At 39.7% G+C, this 23,032-nt stretch overlaps 1 protein-coding gene across 2 annotated transcripts in view; it reads left to right on the forward strand.

Annotated features, from left to right (window-relative positions):
- The window catches only part of si:dkey-119f1.1 (Structural maintenance of chromosomes protein 6-like), a 164,488-nt gene extending 146,326 nt beyond the window's left edge, over positions 1 to 18,162 (forward strand). For both annotated transcript variants that reach the window (XM_063004092.1, XM_063004093.1), the window contains 3 exons: positions 372 to 524; positions 766 to 863; positions 17,863 to 18,162. In XM_063004092.1, coding sequence (XP_062860162.1) covers positions 372 to 524; positions 766 to 863; positions 17,863 to 17,974 — 363 coding nt within the window. In that variant the 3' untranslated portion in view covers positions 17,975 to 18,162. The remainder of the gene's footprint in view (positions 1 to 371; positions 525 to 765; positions 864 to 17,862) is intronic.
- Positions 18,163 to 23,032: the final 4,870 nt, after the last annotated feature.

Here is a 23,032-nt window from a genome sequence, read left to right on the forward strand (position 1 = left end):
GCTCAGTTAGGATTTTGTATTACTGTGTTAGACCATGCTTTCTGCCACGAAATACTGTACATGTTGTTACATATTGTTTTAAATTAGCTTTTAAGTGATCTATATTAAACTTTACTGGATAATAATACTCCACATTAACCATTAAAATGCATTGAGCTGTTTTCTGATGCACTTACAGGGTGGTTGCCCACTGGTGACTAAAGCCGAGTGTTTAAATCCAGTCTGCTTCATATTTTTTTAAAAACAAAATAATATAATATTAAGTATGACACTGGCAAATGGGTTATGTACTTTGTTTTGTAGATTTGATGAGTTTTTTTTTAAAGGGGGCATTTAAATATTTATCGGTTTTTTTTTTATGTTTCTTTTAGGTGCAGCCAAGAGAAAGTGATAAAGCTGCTCTTAATGACATGCGTTCTCTGTCAGGAGGAGAGCGTTCATTTTCCACTGTGTGCTTTGTTTTGTCACTCTGGGCCATAGCTGAAGCTCCATTCCGCTGCCTGGATGAATTTGATGTGTACATGGTAAAATATTAGTGACAGTAACATATATTCATTGAGTTTTAATTATTTCAGAATAAAAGTGTATGTAACCTAAGTATTTTCTGCTGCAATACTACAGAAAATGAAATCACAAGCACTTGTACTGAATCTATGTTAATCTGGAATACTTTGCTGATTTCACAATTTGTAAATAGTCAATATTGATAAGGATACTCCACTAAATTAAAGGGTCTTCATTTTACTTTTTTTACTTTCCATTCAGGACATGGTGAACCGGAGGATTTCCATGGACATGATGTTAAAGATTGCAGCTAGCCAGCGCTATAGGCAGTTCATTTTCCTTACTCCACAAAGCATGAGGTATTTACCAAATTGTATCATTTGTTTTAGACACTAAATATGTACTTAGAAATATACTGCAAATCACACTTGCCAATCACTTTGTATTAAGTACATCTGTCTGAATTTATTGATTACCTACAAAGTTCATCTTTATGGTAGGTGTAGCTTATAAAGTAGTTACTGATAGTAGCCCAACTGTTGCTCTGTACCCTTATAACATGGATTTGGTGTTGGGTTCCCTGTTTGAGCTCTGATGGTGACACAGTAGTAGTAGTAGTAGTAGTTGGTAGGTGATTAATGAATGCAGCTGCAGTAGCAGCTGAAATTGTGTGCTTTAATTGATAATTATGTGCTAGATAAATAGTATTAGTTAAACAGTTAATATGTTGTTGAGATAGTGGTCTGAAATTAAGGAATTTTGTGGTAGAACAACAAGGTTATCTATGAAAATAGCAAGGGTTAATATTAAGTCTAATGTATGTTTACAGTGGTAATTGGTCCCATTACACTCTGGGTAATACTTATAGATTCTAAGAGGATATTTTAGCTTGAGTGGATCATGCTTAATTTTATAATGAACATGTCCAACTATTAAAGCTTTAACAGTTAATAGTACTAAATTGCAAAGAAAATTAACAAATTATTAAAGAACTCAGACTAAGAAGGGGGGGGCAGTAAATAGTAATTAGCTTATACATGTTTTTTATGTAATAAAGTTATACAAATTGTTAGGATGAGGCTTATGTACATAATTGTATTAATAATAATTAAGATGGTTATTTGTGACCATTTCATTTACAATTGAGGCATTAGATGCAAGTGATGTAATGTTAGTCCTAACTTTAATCTGACGTTATGTTCAGTCAAAGTTAAATCAGTTCAACCTGAGAGAGAGAAGTCTTTTGAAAGCCAGACCTATAATTGCTCCTCAACTTTGTAGCAGTTGTTAGCAGCTGGAGCTAACTCAGGGCGACAAGCTAATATTGCATCCGACTCCTGCATCATTTTGATTCAGCTGGCCTGTTGAAGGGCCCTGGTTCTGCCCCATGTATGTGCCTTCTGTATGTAAAGAAGGTGGACAGAAGACACAGTTCCTAGAGTAAGCACACCTAGTTGGTAATAAGGGTGGTTCTCTTGCTCGGTGTGGGGTCGCCTTGTAATTTGCTATGGACTATTTCCACTGCCTCAGCAACCGGAACAAAAGGTGAAGAGGGACGTAACATCATACGAGACCATTGTTTTATCCATCTCCATATTGACGCCCTTCACCTTATCCACCTTATCCAGCCAAGTAAAAGTTGTACATCTTTCACCATCTTACATAGCAGTGATTGCAGCTATTCCCCAATCTGACTGCATTAACATGATCTTCTGTTTGTTATCTACAAAAGCAATATTGTTTTCTGAGCACCATTTGGACATCAGGCAGTTCAGTGATGACAACCTACTGTACTGCTTTACCTGCTGTAGTAGAGGCATTCAGGTCTGCTTACACTGTTTTTAAGCATTCCTCACTATTACTTGTTTCTAAAGCCCCCTAAATGCACCCTTCTTATGTTGAGATCTTCTCCATTACACCAACAACTACCCTACAACTACATAAAGTTATCACTTATGACAAAGAGAGAACAACTAAACATGCCACACTCGGCACCAGGAAACAAAGCAAAGACATGAGCCATGATAAAAATAAGATAGTGCAATGATATGTTGAAGTGCTGTTGAAGGGACTGCCCCATCTGGAGTTTCTGCTGGTAATGCCAGAAATGACTTTAATCCCAGACAGAAGATCATATTAGTACAGCAAAAAAGAAAACAAAAACATTAAGGATTCAAACACCTACTTAAAATTAACAAATAAAATTGTGTGTTCATTGTGAATAGCACGAATGTAAGATTAATTTAAGAAGTGAAAAGCTGCTAAAATGCTCACCAGATATGCAGTATGAACTGAACTCATTCATCTGATACAATCTCTTCTGGTAGCTTGTGTGAGTTGCTCAGGACAAAAGTTGAACAGTTTCAACTATGGTGAACTATGGAACATGTACAACTATACATGTATCTATAGAAAAGTGGTCTGCTGTAGCCAAAGTAGTATGTACCCAGGATATTAAAAGATCTAAGCTGGAATTTATAAAGCATCTTAAAATTGCTCACAAGTCCTGTTAAAAGTGCAGTTGTGAATAAAGATACGCTGAGCAAGCCTGATGATAATAAATGGAATGACTTTGAATGACATTGTGGTATTCTACAATTAACTATGTCTACTAATTGTTACTTTTTTTACCTATTCTACATAGGTAGCATAAGTGGTGAGGTAGCATAGGGTAAAGTGTAACCAGTTCTGTGTGTAATCGTTGACACTACCAGTCTTTGACCACTCTTATAGCCACACATTAATAATTATATTTTTAGCAACTAAAGTAAATCCCCAATAGTTTTGTTATTTAAATGTGGTCTGGGCAAATGTCACACATCTAAAAGAGAGAAAAGTGTTTTGAAAGCCAGACCTATTTTTGTTCTTCAACTTATGGTGACAAGCTATTATTACATCCAACTCCTGCAATTACACCTTAGATGATGTTGTAAAGGGGATTCCGTCTCTCCAACTTGAGAGTTGTCAGTGTCTCAGAGAACAAAGAGGGCATGGACCTAGTGAGCCTCATGACAAAGCACCACCAGATTCGTCAATCCTTTCTAACAACCATGTTCTGTCATTTGTATTTGAAAGCATGCGCTTTGAAATAGATTTTCTCTTCACATTCCACTATTAGCAGCAGAAACCACAATCAAATGCTTATGATAACTGAAGATCAGTCTTTCACATCACTGTTAATCAATTTTGGCTCACTTTTTTTCTAGAAATTCTTTAAATGATGGGTTTTTAAGCATTAACAGTCCATAATGTAGAACAAAATTCAAAGTTCTGTCAACTGTGGCTAGAAACCCTGACGTAAAACAGAAAAGCATCCACACAATCATATTACCACTACCTTGCTTTAATGTTAGTATGATGTTATTGCTGTGGAATGCGGTGTTAGCTTTGTGTTCCCCCTTCAAATTTAATCTTTAGAACGTTCTCACAAAAGAACTAGGGGTAACCTAGGGTGTTTGCCTTTCAAATGCTTTTTTCTTGAATATTTAACTGACTTTCTTTGTGACTTTATTTATGAGTCATTTTTGCAGTATCGGAGGTCACTTTTGGGAGGAGTTCTCACTATTCCAGATTTTCCCTCTTTATTTAGCTCTCAGTGTGGTTTGCTGGAGTTTTGGATCCCTAGAAATGTCTTTATAAAGCTTGATATAAAACCCAGACTGATATACAGTTTTTAAGTAACTTACTTTCTTAGTTCTTTCAGAATTATTTTTTATCCAGTTAATGTGTAAAAGATCCAAGATGGCGGCACGTTAACACACAGCGGCCTCTTCGGCTCCTAAAAATTTTGCTATTTTGTACATTTATCATCAAGTTTGCATCTTTGTTTGTGATTACCGTATCTGTAACTGTATGGAAATCACAACCACCAAAGTTTACAACCTCCAGACACTGCTACAGTTATTAAAACAGCCAGAAACCAACCTGCAAGATGATCTGCTTCAAACTCTGCCTACTTCGTGAGCCAGACCTGCAGTCCTTGGGGTTGCCTGATGCCGGAGACCAGGGGAGTGGGCACCGCAAATGGTGCGCGAGGAAGCAGAAGCATGGGAAGCGAGCCGGGGTCCGTGCTAGGCTAAAAGTTAACCCAAGCCGGACAGCTCTACCATCGTTATTCCTCGCTAATGCTTGCTCTCTGGAGTGCATCAGACTCCAGCGAACTACCCAACATGAGTACAGAGACTGTTGTGTTTTAGTTTTTACTGAAACATGGCTTAGCAGCAACATTACAGACAGTGCCATTCAGCTAGACGGGTTAGCCTCGTATCGCGCTGATAGGAGCACAGCTCAGTCCGGAAATACACGAGGAGGAGGTATTTGTGTTTACATTAACACCGAATGGTGCAAGAACTCTGTGCTTGTTGCGACGTACTGTTCTCCAGTGGTGGAGTTTGTTGTTGTTAGATGCAGACTTTTTTATTTGCCAGGGGAATTCACCAGCGTGCTTATTATCACGGTGTATCTTCTGCCCAGCGTGAACGCGAAGGAGGCATTGTGTAGAGCCATCAGCGAACTGCAGAACACTCCAGACGGACTGCTTATTATCAGGGCAGAGCCCCAACCTCGGCTACTCAGACCCATATCTCTGTTATGCTGATTCCAGCTTATAGACCGCTCATCAGACACTCCAAACCGAAACTGAAACAGGTGAAATCCTGGCCAGCAGGAGCCTAGATCAGGACTTCACCGATCTAGACCCATCATCAAAACAATCACCACACGACTCAACCAGAAGCCGTGGATGACTTCAGAGATGCGTGCTCTTCTGAGGGCCCGAGACTCTGCTTTCAAAGCAGGTGACATCACCAACTACAGGACTACACCACCCGCCTGTGACAGTGATACCTCCCTTCCAGATGCGCTGAACGACTTCTACCCTCGGTTCAAGACACAGAACGACATGGTGGTGAGGAAGACCATCCCACCTCCCAGTGACCAGGTGCTTCGTCTCACCACAGCTGATGTGAGGAAAACTCTACGCAAAGTCAACCTGCGCAAAGCTGCCGGACCAGACAACACTCCTGACAGAGTGCTCAAAGAATGTGCAGACCAGCTAGCAAATGTCCTCACAGACATCTTCAACATCTCTCTGAGCAGCGCCGTTGTTCCAACATGCTTCAAGGCAACCACCAAGTTCGCAGATGAGACGACCGCAGTGGGCCTCATCAGTGAAAACAACGAGTCAGCTTACAGAGAAGAGGTGTAACAGTTAACAGATTGGTGTAGAGTCAACAACCTGTCTCTGAATGTTGACAAAACTAAAGAGATGGTTGTTGTGAAGTACAGGGAGTGACCAATCTCCACTGAACATCGACGGCTCCTCCGTGGAGATCGCACTTCCGGTGTGAGAGTACGTAGTGCGCTTGTATTGCAGCCTCTTCTCTCCGGCGTATTTTTCTATTTTTTATTTCTCTGATTGTTTGTTCCTCTTGCTTCTTGGTTTTGCTTTCTACATATGCTTTTTAAGGCTATATCTACTTTTTGGTGAACTCTCTCTCTGTCCGCCACCGGCAATCATCCTGTAGCTAACTTGCTAAGCTAGTCACCCGACCCGTTGCATCTGCCCACACTGCTGGACTCAGCTGCGGTGAGTGTGCTCAACCACTCTCTGGTTGTTGTTTGTTTGTCTTGGTAGGGTTTGATTGTTAAATCTTTCTCCTACGTTTGACTTAGTGAGTTGTGTGAGCTGTGTGAGCTGTGTGTAGTTCATGGCTAACGCGTTGTTAGGCTGTCTTGGCTAACGTATGCTAAGGTGTTATGCTAACTGGTGGTTTTGGCTACTGTATCTTTGCTGGACGATGTATACCTACTCTATTAATGATTTAAAAAGACTGAATTTTCCTCACCTCATGGAACCATCCCTCTATAAACTACGTTTATAACTCGGCTTGGTGCGCCATCCTCGTTATATTCACCGGTCTCACCTACTGTACATTATACCTCAGATTTCTCCATTCCAGTCATCTGGTCACATACTCGGGCTACTAGGACCTTGAGATCATCTTCTGGCATCAACTTTGACTTTCTCCGTCAGCAAAAAAAAGTCGACAACGCTATTTCCACTACCAGTCCTGTAAAGATTGCTCTTCATGAAGTGACTTCTTGTGAATATCTGGCTTTGAAGATCTCTTTACAGACTACTCTGGTCCTGCTGCTTATATACCGCCCGCCCAAATCGTCTCTCCAGTTTCTGTCTGATCTAATTGAACTCCTAACCTGTATTTTGTCGGTTGGCTCTGCTGTCATTGTACTTGGTGACTTCAACATTCATGTTGATACCAGCTGTTCTTTTTCTACAGAACTCATGTCAGTTTTTGAATGTTTCGGTGTAACTCAACATGTTGATTTTCCCACTCACCTTCCTGGCCACACGTTGGATTTGTTTTGTACCCATGGGATCAATAATGTTGCTGATGCCAGGCTTTTTTAGACTATTTCAAATCTAAAATTGATGTCATCTATCAAGATTTTCCACCTGTCTCTCCTTCTCTCATATCCCATTCACCCTGCCTTCTCACCGGTTGATTCCTCTGCAGTGTCTGACATCATTTCCAAGTCCTCCTCCTCTACATGTCAGCTTGACCCTGCTCCCTTGGCTTTTCTCAAATTTTGTGGATCTGTAATTTCTGAACTTATAGCCAAATTGATCAGTCAATCCTTTATTATGGGCGTTTTTCCTCATTCCCTTAAAACTGCTGCAGTCATTCCCATTTTAAAGAAACCTGGTTTGGACCCAAACTCTCTATCTAACACCCATCCTATATCAAACCTCCCATTCCTAGCCAAAGTAATGGAAAAGGTGGCCGCTTCTCAACTTTATCCCTTTTTTATGGTAACAACTTATTTAAACCATTTCAATCTGGATTTTGCTTTTTTACATAGCACTGAGTCTTCCCTCCTGAAAGTCACCAATGATCTTCTTTTCTCAGCCGATGCTCGCTTTCTCAGTGTTCTGGTTCTGTTAGATCTTACTGTGGCTTTTGACACTGTCAATCACGACATTTTTATCCATAGATTGACTTCCATTGGAATCGCAGACTCTGCCCTTTCTTGGTTAAGGTCATACCTTACTAACAGACAACATTTTGTTGCCATTGGTCAACACAAATCCCCTAATGTTTCTGTTGACCACGGTGTTTCCCAGGGCTCTGTCTTTGGACAGCTATTATTTATTCTTTACATCACTCCACTTGGTAAAATTATCAGGAGACATGGGTTACATTTTCATTGTTATGCAGACGATATTCAGATTTACATTAGCACTGACCCTTTTTCAGCAACTAACGAAGCATTTAGTGCCTGCAGTTAAATGCTAGAAAGACTGAGGTCCTTGCTCGTTCACATCCATTCCTCGATCAAACTGACGCCAAAACACTGGTTCATGCTATTGTCTTTTCTCACCTTGACGACTGTAATTCTCTTCTCTTTGGTCTTTGAGCTACCTTACTTAATTATCTACAATACATTCAAAATTCTGCTGCCAGTGTCCTCACTCATTCAAATTGTTCTGCTCATATCACTCCCATTCTTAGACAACTACACTGGCTACCAGTTGCCTCTCACATTAAATATAAAATAATCCTTACGACGGACAAAGCTCTTCACGGCTTCACCCCTCTATATATGACAGATCTCATTATCCTGTACCGCCCATCTCGGTCTCTCAGATCCTCCATTTCTGGCTTCTTGGCTGCTCCTCGAGTAAAACTAAAAACTGTTGGAGGCAGATATCTCAGTTTTGCTGCCCCTCATCTCTGGAACTCTCTACCTTAATCTCTCCATGACTGTTCTTCTCTGTCCTCATTCAAATCTTAATTAAAATCTTACCTGTTCTCCCTGCATTTTTTTGATTCTTTGTTGTGTTACGCTATGATTGTAAAGCGTCCTTGGGTTCTTGAAAGGTGCTATATAAATTGAACTTATTATTATTATTATCATCAAGAGCACCAAATTCCTTGGTGTTCACCTGGCGGAGAACCTCACCTGGACCCTCAACACCAGCGCCATAACCAAGCTATAACAGTGTTTCTACTTTCTGAGAAGATTGAGAAAAGCTCACCTGCCACCTACATTCTACAGAGGAGCATCCTGAGTAGCTGCATCACTGTCTGGTTTGGGAACTGCACTGCATCCAACTACAAGACTCTCTGGCTAGTAGTGAGGACAGCTGAAAAGGTCATTGGGGTCTCTCTTTCATCTCTTAATAGCTTCATTAACAGCTTCATTCCACAAGCCATCAGACTCCTGAACTCGAGTCTAAACTGATGGACTCAGACACACACACACTGACACAATTATACTCACATATATATATATATATATACAGTGTATCACAAAAGTGAGTACACCCCTCACATTTCTGCAGATATTTAAGTATATCTTTTCATGGTACAACACTGACAAAATGACACTTTGACACAATGAAAAGTAGTCTGTGTGCAGCTTATATAACAGTGTAAATTTATTCTTCCCTCAAAATAACTCAATATACAGCCATTAATGTCTAAACCACCGGCAACAAAAGTGAGTACACCCCTAAGAGACTACACCCCTAAATGTCCAAATTGAGCACTGCTTGTCATTTTCCCTCCAAAATGTCATGTGATTTGTTAGTGTTACTAGGTCTCAGGTGTGCATAGGGAGCAGGTGTGTTCAATTTAGTAGTACAGCTCTCACACTCTCTCATACTGGTCACTGAAAGTTCCAACATGGCACCTCATGGCAAAGAACTCTCTGAGGATCTTAAAAGACGAATTGTTGCGCTACATGAAGATGGCCAAGGCTACAAGAAGATTGCCAACACCCTGAAACTGAGCTGCAGCACAGTGGCCAAGATCATCCAGCGTTTTAAAAGAGCAGGGTCCACTCAGAACAGACCTCGCGTTGGTCGTCCAAAGAATGTGCACGTGCTCAGCGTCACATCCAACTGCTGTCTTTGAAAGATAGGCGCAGGAGTGCTGTCAGCATTGCTGCAGAGATTGAAAAGGTGGGGGGTCAGCCTGTCAGTGCTCAGACCATACGCCGCACACTACATCAAATTGGTCTGCATGGCTGTCACCCCAGAAGGAAGCCTCTTCTGAAGTCTCTACACAAGAAAGCCCGCAAACAGTTTGCTGAAGACATGTCAACAAAGGACATGGATTACTGGAACCATGTCCTATGGTCTGATGAGACCAAGATTAATTTGTTTGGTTCAGATGGTCTCAAGCATGTGTGGCGGCAATCAGGTGAGGAGTACAAAGATAAGTGTGTCATGCCTACAGTCAAGCATGGTGGTGGGAATGCCATGGTCTGGGGCTGCATGAGTGCAGCAGGTGTTGGGGAGTTACATTTCATTGAGGGACACATGAACTCCAATATGTACTGTGAAATACTGAAGCAGAGCATGATCCCCTCCCTCCGGAAACTGGGTCACAGGGCAGTGTTCCAGCATGATAATGACCCCAAACACACCTCTAAGACGACCACTGCTTTATTGAAGAGGCTGAGGGTAAAGGTGATGGACTGGCCAAGCATGTCTCCCGACCTAAACCCAATAGAACATCTTTGGGGCATCCTCAAGCGGAAGGTGGAGGAGCGCAAAGTCTCGAATATCCGCCAGCTCCGTGATGTCGTCATGGAGGAGTGGAAAAGCATTCCAGTGGCAACCTGTGAAGCTCTGGTAAACTCCATGCCCAGGAGAGTTAAGGCAGTTCTGGGAAATAATGGTGGCCACACAAAATATTGACACTTCAGGAACTTTCACTAAGGGGTGTACTCACTTTTGTTGCCGGTGGTTTAGACATTAATGGCTGTATATTGAGTTATTTTGAGGGAAAAATAAATTTACACTGTTATATAAGCTGCACACAGACTACTTTTCATTGTGTCAAAGTGTCATTTTGTCAGTGTTGTCCCATGAAAAGATATACTTAAATATTTGCAGAAATGTGAGGGGTGTACTCACTTTTGTGATACACTGTATATATATATATATATATATATATATATATATATATATATATATATATACATATACATATATACAGTGGGGTCAGATGAGAGAGGTCTGTCATTTTCATCATAGGTACACTTCAACTATGAGAGACAAAATGAGAAAAAAAAATCCAGGAAATCACACTGTAGGATTTTTAAAGAATTTATTTGTAAATTGTGGTGGAAAATAAGTATTTGGTCAATAACAAAAGTTCAACTCAATACTTTGTAACATGAACTTTGTTGGCAATGACAGAGGTCAAACGTTTCCTGTAAGTCTTCACCAGGTTTGCACACACTGTAGCTGGTATTTTGGCCCATTCCTCCATGCAGATCTCCTCTACAGCAGTGATGTTTTGGGGCTGTCGCTGGGCAACACGGACTCCACAAATTTTCTATGGGGTTGAGGTCTGGAGACTGGCTAGGCCACTCCAGGACCTTGAAATGCTTTTTACGGAGCCACTCCTTCGTTGCCCGAGCGGTGTGTTTAGGATCATTGTCATGCTGGAAGACCCAGCCACGTTCCATCTTCATGTAGCGCAACAATTCGTCTTTTAAGATCCTCAGAGAGTTCTTTGCCATGAGGTGCCATGTTGGAACTTTCAGTGACCAGTATGAGAGAGTGTGAGAGCTGTACTACTAAATTGAACACAACTGCTCCCTATGCACACCTGAGACCTAGTAACACTAACAAATCACATGACATTTTGGAGGGAAAATGACAAGCAGTGCTCAATTTGGACATTTAGGGGTGTAGTCTCTTAGGGGTGTACTCACTTTTGTTGCCGGTGGTTTAGACATTAATGGCTGTATATTGAGTTATTTTGAGGGAAGAATAAATTTACACTGTTATATAAGCTGCACACAGACTACTTTTCATTGTGTCAAAGTGTCATTTTGTCAGTGTTGTCCCATGAAAAGATATACTTAAATATCTGCAGAAATGTGAGGGGTGTACTCATTTTTGTGATACACTGTACATACACACATGCATATATACACATGCTCACACAAGTACACGCACATCCACAAACTAGCACACACTCACATACTTAATTGCACACATACTTACACTGTGACACATAATTACTCCCCAGGAGAACCTTTGTCTTTTTGAACATATTTAAACATGGTCATTTGAGCTTCATTTGAACAGTACTGAGAGATGGAGCTTATATAACTAAACATATAAAACTGAAAAATTACTTTTAAACACAAGTTGTACAATGTAATGAACAAAAATGGAAATTCATTGTGAGGAAAAAGTTAAGACACCCTATGCCCTAATAGCTGGTATTTCCCCCTTCGGCTGAAATATTCTCAATTAGCTGTTTTCTATAACCATCTTCCCGTCTCTGACATCAACTGGGAGGAAGTTTTTCCCACTCCTCCATGCAGACTTCTTTCAGCTGTTTAAGGTTTTTTTTTTTTGCATGCACAGCCCGTTTCAAATCACCCCACAGCATCTCAAGATTCGGACCATTCCAGAACTCTCCATTTCTTTCTTTTGAGCCATTCCTTGGTGGATTTACTGGAATGTTTTGGGTCGTTGTCATTTTGCATGGTCCAACTCCGCTTCAGCTTCAGTTTTTGGACAGATGGTCTTACATTTTCCTCAAGCACCCTCTGATACAGTGAAGAATTCTATAATAAAGAGCTTGCCAGGCCCTGCTGCTGCAAAGCAGCCCCAAACCATGACATTTCCACCTCCATGCTTCACAGCTGGTATGAGGTTCTTGTGTTCAAATGCTGTGTTTGGTTTGCGCCAAACATGTCTGCTGTTACTGTGCCCAAATAATTCAACTTTGGATTCACCTGTTCACAACAACTCAATTCACATTGTTCCAGAAGTTCCACACCTCCCATAAAAATCAAACTTGTGCAGTCTCTTTCTGATGGTAGATGCATGTACCTTGACATTAACTTTGGCGAGAGCTACCTGTAGGTCCTGTGATGACATTGTAGGATTATTGGAGACTTCTTTACGCATCTTGCGGTCCTGTCTTTGGCTGAACTTGCTAGGAAGGACTGACCTGGCCATGTTTACAGTTGTTTTAAATGTTCTCCACTTTAAATTATTTTCCGGACAGTGGAATGGCTGATTTCTAATTGTTTTGAGATCTTTTTAAATCCCTTCCCAGACTCTTATGCATCTACAACCTCCTTTCTGAAGGCCTCAGAGAGCTCTTTAGATCTCACCATGGTGATAACACTCGCTTCAACAATCAAGAGCAAACCAAGCTAATGTCTGAGGTTTAAATAAAACTCCATACACACAGTCTATAACAACAGCTTCAACTCTTCTGGGAAGGCTTTCCACAAGGTTTAGGAGTGTGTTTATGGGAATTTTTGACCATTCTTCCAGAAGCGCATTTGTGAGGTCAGACACTGATGTTGGACGAGAAGGCCTATTCTATCGTGTTCTATCGTGTTGAGGTCAGGACTCTGTGCAGGCCAGTCAAGTTCTTCCACACCAAACTCACTCATCCATGTCTTTATGGACCTTGCTTGGAGTCATGTTGGAACAGGAAGGGGCCATCCCCAAACTGTTCCCACAAAGTTGGGAGCATAAAATTGTTCAAAATCTCTTGGTATGCTGAAGCATTACGAGTTCCTTTCACTGGAACTAAGGGGCTGAGCCCAACTCCTGCAAAGCAACCCCACACCATAATCCCCCCTCCACCAAACTTTACATTTTGCACAATGCAGTCAGACAAGTACTGTTCTCCTGGCAACCGCCAAACCCAGATTTGTCCATCGGATTGCCAGACGGAAAAGCGTGATTCATCACTCCAGAGAACACGTCTCTATTGCTCTAGAGTCCAGTGGCGGCGTGCTTTACACCACTGCATCCGACGCTTTGCATTGCACTTGGTGATGTAAAACTTGGATGCAGCTGCTCGGCCATGGAAACCCATTCCATGAAGCTCCCTACGCACTGTTCTTGAGCTAATCTGAAACTCACATGAAGTTTGGAGGTCTGTAGCGATCAGCTCTGCAGAAAGTTGGTGACCTCTGCGCACTATGCGCCTCAGGATCTGCTGACCCCACTCTGTCATTTTACGTAGCCTACCACTTTGTGGCTGATTTGCTGTCGTTCCCAATTGCTTCCACTTTGTTTAATACCACTGACAGTTGACTGTGGAATATTTAGTCGCAAGGAAATTTATTGACTGGACTTGTTGCATAGGTGGCATCCTATTACAGTACTACGCTGGAATTCACTGAGCTTATTCATTTTTTATCTCTGCTGCTATAAAAACCCTATGCTGCTAACTGTATATCAGAATATTATTTACCTTACAGTCAAGCCGGAAAGTCTGCACACCCCTTTCACCTTGTCCATGTTTTATTACGTTACACTCGACTCGTTCTATAATAGATTGAGTTCATTTGTGTTTCTTACATTTACTTTGACTTTTATTTTATTGCAGACAGTATGAAACTGAGATATTTCATGTTTTGTCTGGTCAACTTTATTTATTTTATTAACTTTTTATTAACTTTTATTAATAAACATCCATTCTTGCATTTCAGGCCTGCAACACATTCCTAAAAAGGTTGGGACAGTAAATCATTTACCACTTTGTAATGTTGCCATTCCTTTTCACCACGCTTAAAAGGCATTTTGGCACTGTGGATACCATGCGATTTAGTGTTTCAGGTTATATTTTGTTCCATTCTTTCTGCAAACACGTCTTAAGATATGCAACAGTGCAGGGTCGTTGTTGTCACATTTTTCGTTTACAAATTCTCCGCACATTCTTTATTGGGGACAGGTCAGGACTGCAGGCAGGCCAGTCCAGTACCCATACCCTCTTTTTCTGCAGCCATTTTGGGACAGTTGTACACAAAAAAAGCCCACAATGACAAAGTAAAAGCAGGTTTTTAGACATTTGTGCTAATTTATTAAAAATCAAAATGTAAAATATCATATGTACACAAGTGTCGCCATTCAGTACTAACTAAGCCGGGGAAACTACCAATTTACACAGACCAGCCATAATATTATGACCACTGACAGGTGAAGTAAATAATACTGATTATCTCTTCATAACGGTACCTGTTAGTGGGTAGGATATATTAGGCAGCAAGTGAACATTTTATCCTCAAAGTTAATGTGTTAGAAGCAGGAAAAAAGTGTAAGAATTTGAGCAAGTTTGACAAGGGCCAGATTGTGACAGAAGGGCACGATGACATAACAGCAGCTGGCATTTATTTCATGGCTGAAGACATGATGCCTATTAGTACGGTGGAAAAGAGGGCTTCAAAAACCTCCTAAAAGTACTTGAATCAAGGTATGAACTACCTGGTAGAAAATACTTCTCACAGACTGCGCTGCCGCTACTTTATGAGGAATGTCGGGCAACTGATTTAAAACTTGTAAAACACTTTGCTACCACAGCCGATATGTGGTCAAGTCGGACGTGTGAACCATCCATTATTACCGTGCAATACATTGATGAGGAATAGAATTTGCAAAACAGATGCTTGTAAACAGCGTTTATTCCAGAGAACAGAGGCAGAATTTTAAAACCTGATGAATTTATTCTAAAATGGGGCATTGTAAATTAATTAAAATAACTTACTAAGAATTCTACCTCATTGTAAAAGTTTGACACATTCGTTTATTTGTTTGTTCAAAAAAATATATAGTAAGACCAAAGTGTTACAATTTTAATTTGCATACTATGTTGCATGTATGTTTTGTTCTTATAATAAATACTAAAATATTTTAAAACATTACTATTTGATTTATTTAGTTTGTGTTTTAAGGATATTCTTTAAAAACTGTTACAATGTTACCAAAATTGTTATTGTGATAATTATCGATATTGATCAATATAGAAACATTTATCATGATAACATTTTTGGCCATATCGCCCAGCTCTACATGACAGCCCGCTTGGAGTTTGCCAAAAGGCACTTAGAGGACTCTCAAACCATGAGAAACAAGATTCTCTGGTCTGACGAAACCAAAATTGAACTTTTTGGCCTTAATACCAAGCGTCACGTCTGTAGGAAACCAGGCCCCGCTCATCACCTGGCTAATGCCATCCCTACAGTGAAGCATGGTGGTGGCAGCATCATGATGTGGGACCAGGCAGCTAGTCCTGATAGAGGGAAAGATGAATGCATCTAAGTACACCGAGTTCCTGAAGAAAACCTGCGCCAGAGCGCTCTGGACCTTGGACTGGGGCAAAGGTTTACCTTCCAACATGACAACGACCCGAAGCGCACAGCCAAGAGAACAATGGAATGGCTTTGGTGAAAGTGTGAATGTCCTTGAGTGGCCCAGCCAGAGCCCAGACCTAAATTCCATCGAACATCTGTAAGATGAAAATGGCTGTCCAACCTGACGGAGCTTGCAAAGATATGCCAAGAGGAATGGGCAAAAATGTCCAGAAACAAGTGTGACAAGCTCGTAGCTGTAATTGCTGCCAAAGGTGCATCAACCAAGTATTAGGCTAAGGGTTTGTACACACATGTAACCCCTAAATAAACGATTTTTGTAAGTAAAATAAAATTGCATATTTTCGAAACCCTGTTTTCACTTCGTAATTGTTGACGATTGTGTGTAGGTGTTTGAGGCAAAAAAAGAACTCAATCTATTATAGAATGAGTCTGTAACATAATAAAACATGGAGAAGGTGAAAGGGGTGTGCAGACTTTCCGGCTTGACTGTATCATTTACTCAGTACCATGTACTGGCCAACACTACACTTGTCTCTAGTCTTGTCTTCTTTAATTACTTTTTAGATTAGAAATGTATTTTGTATTTATTGTATTTATCATGCACTGTTTTTTTTTTTGTGGTGTCTGGCACTTTTTGTTGTGTTCCACTCTGGTCCTGGAGGAATTGTTTAGTTTCAATATGTAATTGTACATAGCTGAAATTAAAATAAAGCCTCTCTTGAAGTACAGTATTCTTGAAGTTCTGACGATTTTGAAGAATGTTCAGCTTACTTCACATTGCTGAACATGTTTTTAACATGTCTTTAGCTTCAAAAGGGCTAAAAGTAATTAGATCTGGGTGTGCTTAGGTATTAAACCTAATCAATAATTTATTGAGCATATAAAACACATTTGGTATTATATACCTTTTTTTCTTTAATAAATAAGATATTTCATGATTCTCATCACTGCACCTACACAAGTTGGAATTTTTAAAACATCTTAATGCTTCGAGGAAAAAATTTTTTCAACCAAAACTATAAAGACAGCAGCATTCTGTGATTAGATACTGTTTACTGATAAAAGGATTGTTTGTTTGTTTATTAGGATTTTAACATCATGTCTTACACTTTGGTTACATTCATGACAGGAATGGTAGTTACTCATTACACAAGGTTCATTAATTCACAAGGTTATATCGAACACAGTCATGGACAATTTAGTGTCTCCAATTCACCTCACTTGCATGTCTTTAAACTGTGGGAAGAAAACTGGAGCACCCAGAGTAAACCCATGCAGAAATGGGGAAAACATTCAAACTCCACATAGAAAGGACCCGGACTGCCCCACTTGGGGATCGAACCCAGCTACTTCCTGTTTGCTTAAATTGAGTTCTAGCACCTCAATTGCAGCTTCAAAATAATTAGTTCACCTGTGGCAATTTGAATGGAATGAACATGGTTTGGAAAGATACACACACGTGGGTCTACAAGGGCTCACAGTTATACACCCTATGGTCACTCTAAAACGGCTCAAAATATCCTGTGCAGAGATTGGTGACGACCATCTCTGCAGCACTCCATGAATCAAGACTTCATGCCTGAATTGCAAAGTGGTCGATGTTAAGTAAAAGGCATTTTTGTTAAACATCATGTAAAGGATTTCATATGCATGCATTATAAGCAAAAAGATTCTCTGGTCTGGTGAGAATAAAATTGGACTATTTGGGAAGAGCAGTTAGCACTGAATCTGGTGAAAAACGAGCACGGCACCTCACCTGGCTAAACATCATGCTGTGAGGTGAATCTTAACAGCAGGGACAGGGAAACTAATGCCAACTGAAGAAAAGATCAATGCAGCCAAATACAATAACATTTTTTTAAAAACGTCCTCCACAGTGGGTTATTATTTAACATCAAAGCTTATTTCACTTTGTTGCTTTTAGTTTGTACATCATATCTTCAGTTTTTTTATTGAACATTTACTTTAATGAAAATGTTTTATAGATAAACCTGAAGCCTCTGATAATATGCTGAATTTGTTTAGTTCTTTAAATTACTTTATATCTTTAACACAAGGCCTCTGTGTGTAGTATCACATACAAATAACACAAAACACCATATATACAAAGGAATGTTTATTAGCACATAATTTATTGCTGAATGTCAAAATAATTTATTTAATTGTTGTTTTTCTTTCTTTTTACAGCTCTCTTCCAATAAATAATCTCATCCGTATCCTGCGTTTAAATGACCCAGACCGCAGCCAGTCTGTTCTGCCATTTGGTCAGATTAACCCTGGAATTATGCAGTGTGACTAAAGTGTAAATGTTTGCCTCATTTATCACAGTAACATTTTCTCAAAAGTGTCCAATATAGCAGTATATGTTTTTATAATGTATACTTTTTTTAGCATATTAAATATCTTTTATATGCTAAAGTATATTCTTTCTGTTCTGTATAATGTAAACTATTTTTTGTTAGGGAAAAAAATCAATAAAATACTTGACCACCTACCAATTAAAAAATCTATTAAAATTGTCAATTATATCTACATAAGTCGTCACAGTGTGTTGTTTTTAACAGCTATAAAATGTCACAGAAGTTGTGTTTCTGAACAGCTAAAGTCAATTGTAATTGTTTAGCACCGACAATAAATCTATATCTTGGTTTAAGGAAAGTTGCACCCTAATGTATGGCCTAAAATGTTTGTAAAGCTGAATTTATCATGACTACAAAAATGTAAACAGTAAGCCTATTTTGTATTGGAATGGGGAATACATTTTTAATAAGTATCATTTAGTCACCTTGGGGTAAAAATCTGAAGATGTCATTAAAATGTGATATGAAATAATTGATGGTAAAATGTCAGTTTTGCAGAGAGAACCAAAAGACTTCTGCGCCCCTAATCATTACATCAAAACTATTAAAGGAAGAACAAGGAGCCTACCTCCCCTACTGTCAAGAAACAGAGGTTTTTGGTTTGTCAGTCCTGGATGGTATGAAGTCGCTTTAAAACAATGTCTAATGTAAAAAGAGGTGAAATGAAATACCTCAAAGACTGGATTGTGAGTAGAAAAGTGTTTTAATCTTAATCTAATCTAATAGTCTGCAGAGAACGATCACACCTACACAGTCTCACACAGAGACTCTGTGATTGCGATAACAGAGGAAAAAGAAAACATCCTTATATACTCTCTTCAGTGTCCTTGTAGGACAGTGAAAGATTCCACAGTTAACAGAGAATTCTTAGCTACAACATAGGAACTGTTCTAAACCAGCCAGAACTGGGTTTTGGATGTTATACAATGCAATTGACACACTTCTTATGTACACCACGTTTTTTTTATTTTATTTTAATTATTAAAGGAAAAGGTTATAACAACACAATAACTAGCCCTGTGTGAACAAGTAATTACCCCCTTTGGCACTCAATCAACCAGTTCCCTCACTTGGGTCTTAAATCATTCATTAAGCTCCTAATCTCACACAAATTACTCTTGAGACTAAGAGTAGACATTCAAGTCTCACTGGTGTTAACAGTCATGTACTCTACAGATATAATTGGCTGTGTCAGACAACATCAGCTTCCTGACATTGCAACCGTGACTTCTATGATGTCTGGTGTGACACAAGTAGTAGAGGAACACTAAGAGCCTGGTAATCATGCAGCTGTGTCAGTGGTGTAATGTAACAAGTATCTGTACTTTACTTTTTTGGCAACTTTTAGTCCACTAAATTTCCTGTATTTAGTGGACTGTATACTTTTACTCCTATACTCAAAATAAAATGGCAAGAAATTTGGTAGCTAAATGATGTAAGATCTGTGACAGGCTGCAAGCAAGTAGGATTAGCGAATCTGCACTTGTAAGTTAAATCAGCGGTTAAACATAATACAGTAGACCCTTGAGTTACGAACGGTTTATCATATGAATATTTCGGGTTACGAGTGATCTTTTTCAATATAACGTACGAACAAATTTCGAATTACAATTACATTTTCAGCATTTAGCAGACACTTTTATTCAAAGCGACTTACAGCACTGTGACAGTATATTGTCTAAGCCAGTGGTTCTCAAACTGTGGTACGCGTACCACTGGTGGTACGTGAAGCAGCATGAGGTGGTACGCCAGATAATCTCGGAAAAGTAATTACATGTACCGAAAAAATAAATCATTTAATAATTATAAATAAAAAATAATATGAAACAAAATGTGTAAATTACTAATAAAATCTAATTCAAAGTTCTTATAATTCTGTTTTAATAAAATCAGTTTAATTAAAACAAGTTGTATTTAAACTAATGTGTTTTTAAAAAATATTCGGGGCTACGCAGACACCGTACTTCATTAAGTCTATACTTCACGTTCGCAGTTTCCATCTCGAAATTTCCGAAACGTTATTAGTAAAGTTATCAGTAAAGTTATCAGTAACGTTATCAGTAGCTCTCTCGCTTTTGTCAGAGCAGATCTGTGTTTGAATCTCACTGATCTCGTTCCTGACATCACCAGGCTGCTCCGCTAAACACGCGCACTCACTCAAATCCGAAAACACTTTCAGTATCGCGGAGAATGAGCGAGCGACACACACACACACATGCACGCACACACACACACACACACACAGAGAGAGAGAGAGAGAGAGAGCTAGTAGTATAATGACAAATAATTCAGAAATAAACTATAAACTTGTTTAATTAGGTTAAATCTGATTATTTTTTTGTGCTTATGTTTTAAAGCAGAATCAAACTCAGTCACATCTTTGTACAAGAAAGGATTTTTCTAAAACTTAATGAAATGCAACCACAGTCTGTCTCTTCCCTGTAGTTTTTTGCCTTTTGAAATTAATCGTTCTTATTTAAATGATGTTTGAATTAGGCCTACATTTAATGCAAATTTGATGTTAATATCGGGGATGTCTTATAGTTTACCTAGCAGCGCGAAGATTCACTTTTTGAATGGCTCTTTAAAAGGAACCAAGCCAAAATATCCGGCTCCTGTCAAGAAGCCATAATTCCCATCACTGCCTGTATATACAGGGGTTGGACAATGAAACTGAAACACCTGTCATTTTAGTGTGGGAGGTTTCATGGCTAAATTGGACCAGTCTGGTGGCCAATCTTCATTAATTGCACATTGCACCAGTAAGAGCAGAGTGTGAAGGTTCAATTAGCAGGGTAAGAGCACAGTTTTGCTCAAAATATTGCAATGCACACAACATTATGGGTGACATACCAGAGTTCAAAAGAGGACAAATTGTTGGTGCACGTCTTGCTGGCGCATCTGTGACCAAGACAGCAAGTCTTTGTGATGTATCAAGAGCCACGGTATCCAGGGTAATGTCAGCATACCACCAAGAAGGACAAACCACATCCAACAGGATTAACTGTGGACGCAAGAGGAAGCTGTCTGAAAGGGATGTTCGGGTGCTAACCCGGATTGTATCCAAAAAACATAAAACCACGGCTGCCCAAATCACGGCAGAATTAAATGTGCACCTCAACTCTCCTGTTTCCACCAGAACTGTCCGTCGGGAGCTCCACAGGGTCAATATACACGGCCGGGCTGCTATAGCCAAACCTTTGGTCACTCGTGCCAATGCCAAACGTCGGTTTCAATGGTGCAAGGAGCGCAAATCTTGGGCTGTGGACAATGTGAAACATGTATTGTTCTCTGATGCTTCCACCTTTACTGTTTTCCCCACATCCGGGAGAGTTACGGTGTGGAGAAACCCCAAAGAAGCGTACCACCCAGACTGTTGCATGCCCAGAGTGAAGCATGGGGGTGGATCAGTGATGGTTTGGGCTGCCATATCATGGCATTCCCTTGGCCCAATACTTGTGCTAGATGGGCGCGTCACTGCCAAGGACTACTGAACCATTCTGGAGGACCATGTGCATCCAATGGCGGTGCCGTGTATCAGGATGACAATGCACCAATACACACAGCAAGACTGGTGAAAGATTGGTTTGATGAACATGAAAGTGAAGTTGAACATCTCCCATGGCCTGCACAGTCACCAGATCTAAATATTATTGAGCCACTTTGGGGTGTTTTGGAGAAGCGAGTCAGGAAACGTTTTCCTCCACCAGCATCACGTAGTGACCTGGCCACTATCCTGCAAGAAGAATGGCTTAAAATCCCTCTGACCACTGTGCAGGACTTGTATATGTCATTTCCAAGACGAATTGACGCTGTATTGGCCGCAAAAGGAGGCCCTACACCATACTAATAAATGATTGTGGTCTAAAACCAGGTGTTTCAGTTATTTTGTCCAACCCCTGTATATATATATATATATATATATATATATATATATATATATATATATATATATATATATATATATATATATATATATTAGGGCTGTCAAACGATTAATATTTTTAATCGCGATTAATCTCAGAATTTCATATAGTTAATCGCGATTAATCGCATTTAAAAAAATCTGTGTAAATGTTATAGAAAACAAGGATTTTTAAGTGAAATGTTACAATTACAATGGTGAACACATTTTATGCTAAATGTACTAATGTTAAAAACTGCTGGGACAAGAGAAAACTGTAAGGGAGTTTTATTCACTCACATACTAGGCAGTAATACTATCCAGTGGTTTAATGGACGTTTCTACACGAACTGAGTGTGTTTAGACTAGGGTGGCCAGATTCATAGTAACAAAAAGGAGGACATTACACCCCAAAAAGCCGGACATCTTATTAGGAACAGGGGGACATGCTACTGCAACACACAGAATGAATCCAGAACCCATATAACAGTTTTTGACCAATTTAAGCAAGAATTATATAACAAATGACTGTTTTACTCACTAAATGTTGTGTCTTTTCATATTTAGGTCCGTTCATCGCTGCCTCAAAAGTTTACTTTTTGGCATTTTCACCGCGTTCCTGATCATGAGAGCTGAGTGATTGACTCAGGTAGCGCGGTGTTTACAAAACAAAGAGGGCGGGCGAAATTCAACCACCCAATCACAGACTAGCATTTAGAGGGCGGACCTTCTCCGATTGGCCAGTGGTAGCTCTATAAGGAGTCAAATGAGGCTGTTAAACCAATGAAATACAAAGCATTTGTTTCGACATGTACCTGAGCCAATGGTAAATAATATTGATCAAAAATGAAACCAGTTCACTCCAAAAGGAGGATTTTTAAGTGTCCGTCCTAGCGTTACGTGAATGGAGGACTGGCAGCTTCTTTATTATGCAAGTGCATTACTACGACACTACCACGCTCGGTAACATTATGTTAACAAACCGCAAATAAAAAACGGTGGCAAGTCCGACATTAAAACGTTTGTTCTACCAGTCAAGTCTCAACATGAACTAGAATTTGCGTTAACGGCACTAATTTTTATAATCGCGTTA

The sequence above is a fragment of the Trichomycterus rosablanca genome, chromosome 11 (genome assembly GCF_030014385.1).
Source record: "Trichomycterus rosablanca isolate fTriRos1 chromosome 11, fTriRos1.hap1, whole genome shotgun sequence".
In the NCBI taxonomy this organism is placed as follows: domain Eukaryota; kingdom Metazoa; phylum Chordata; class Actinopteri; order Siluriformes; family Trichomycteridae; genus Trichomycterus; species Trichomycterus rosablanca.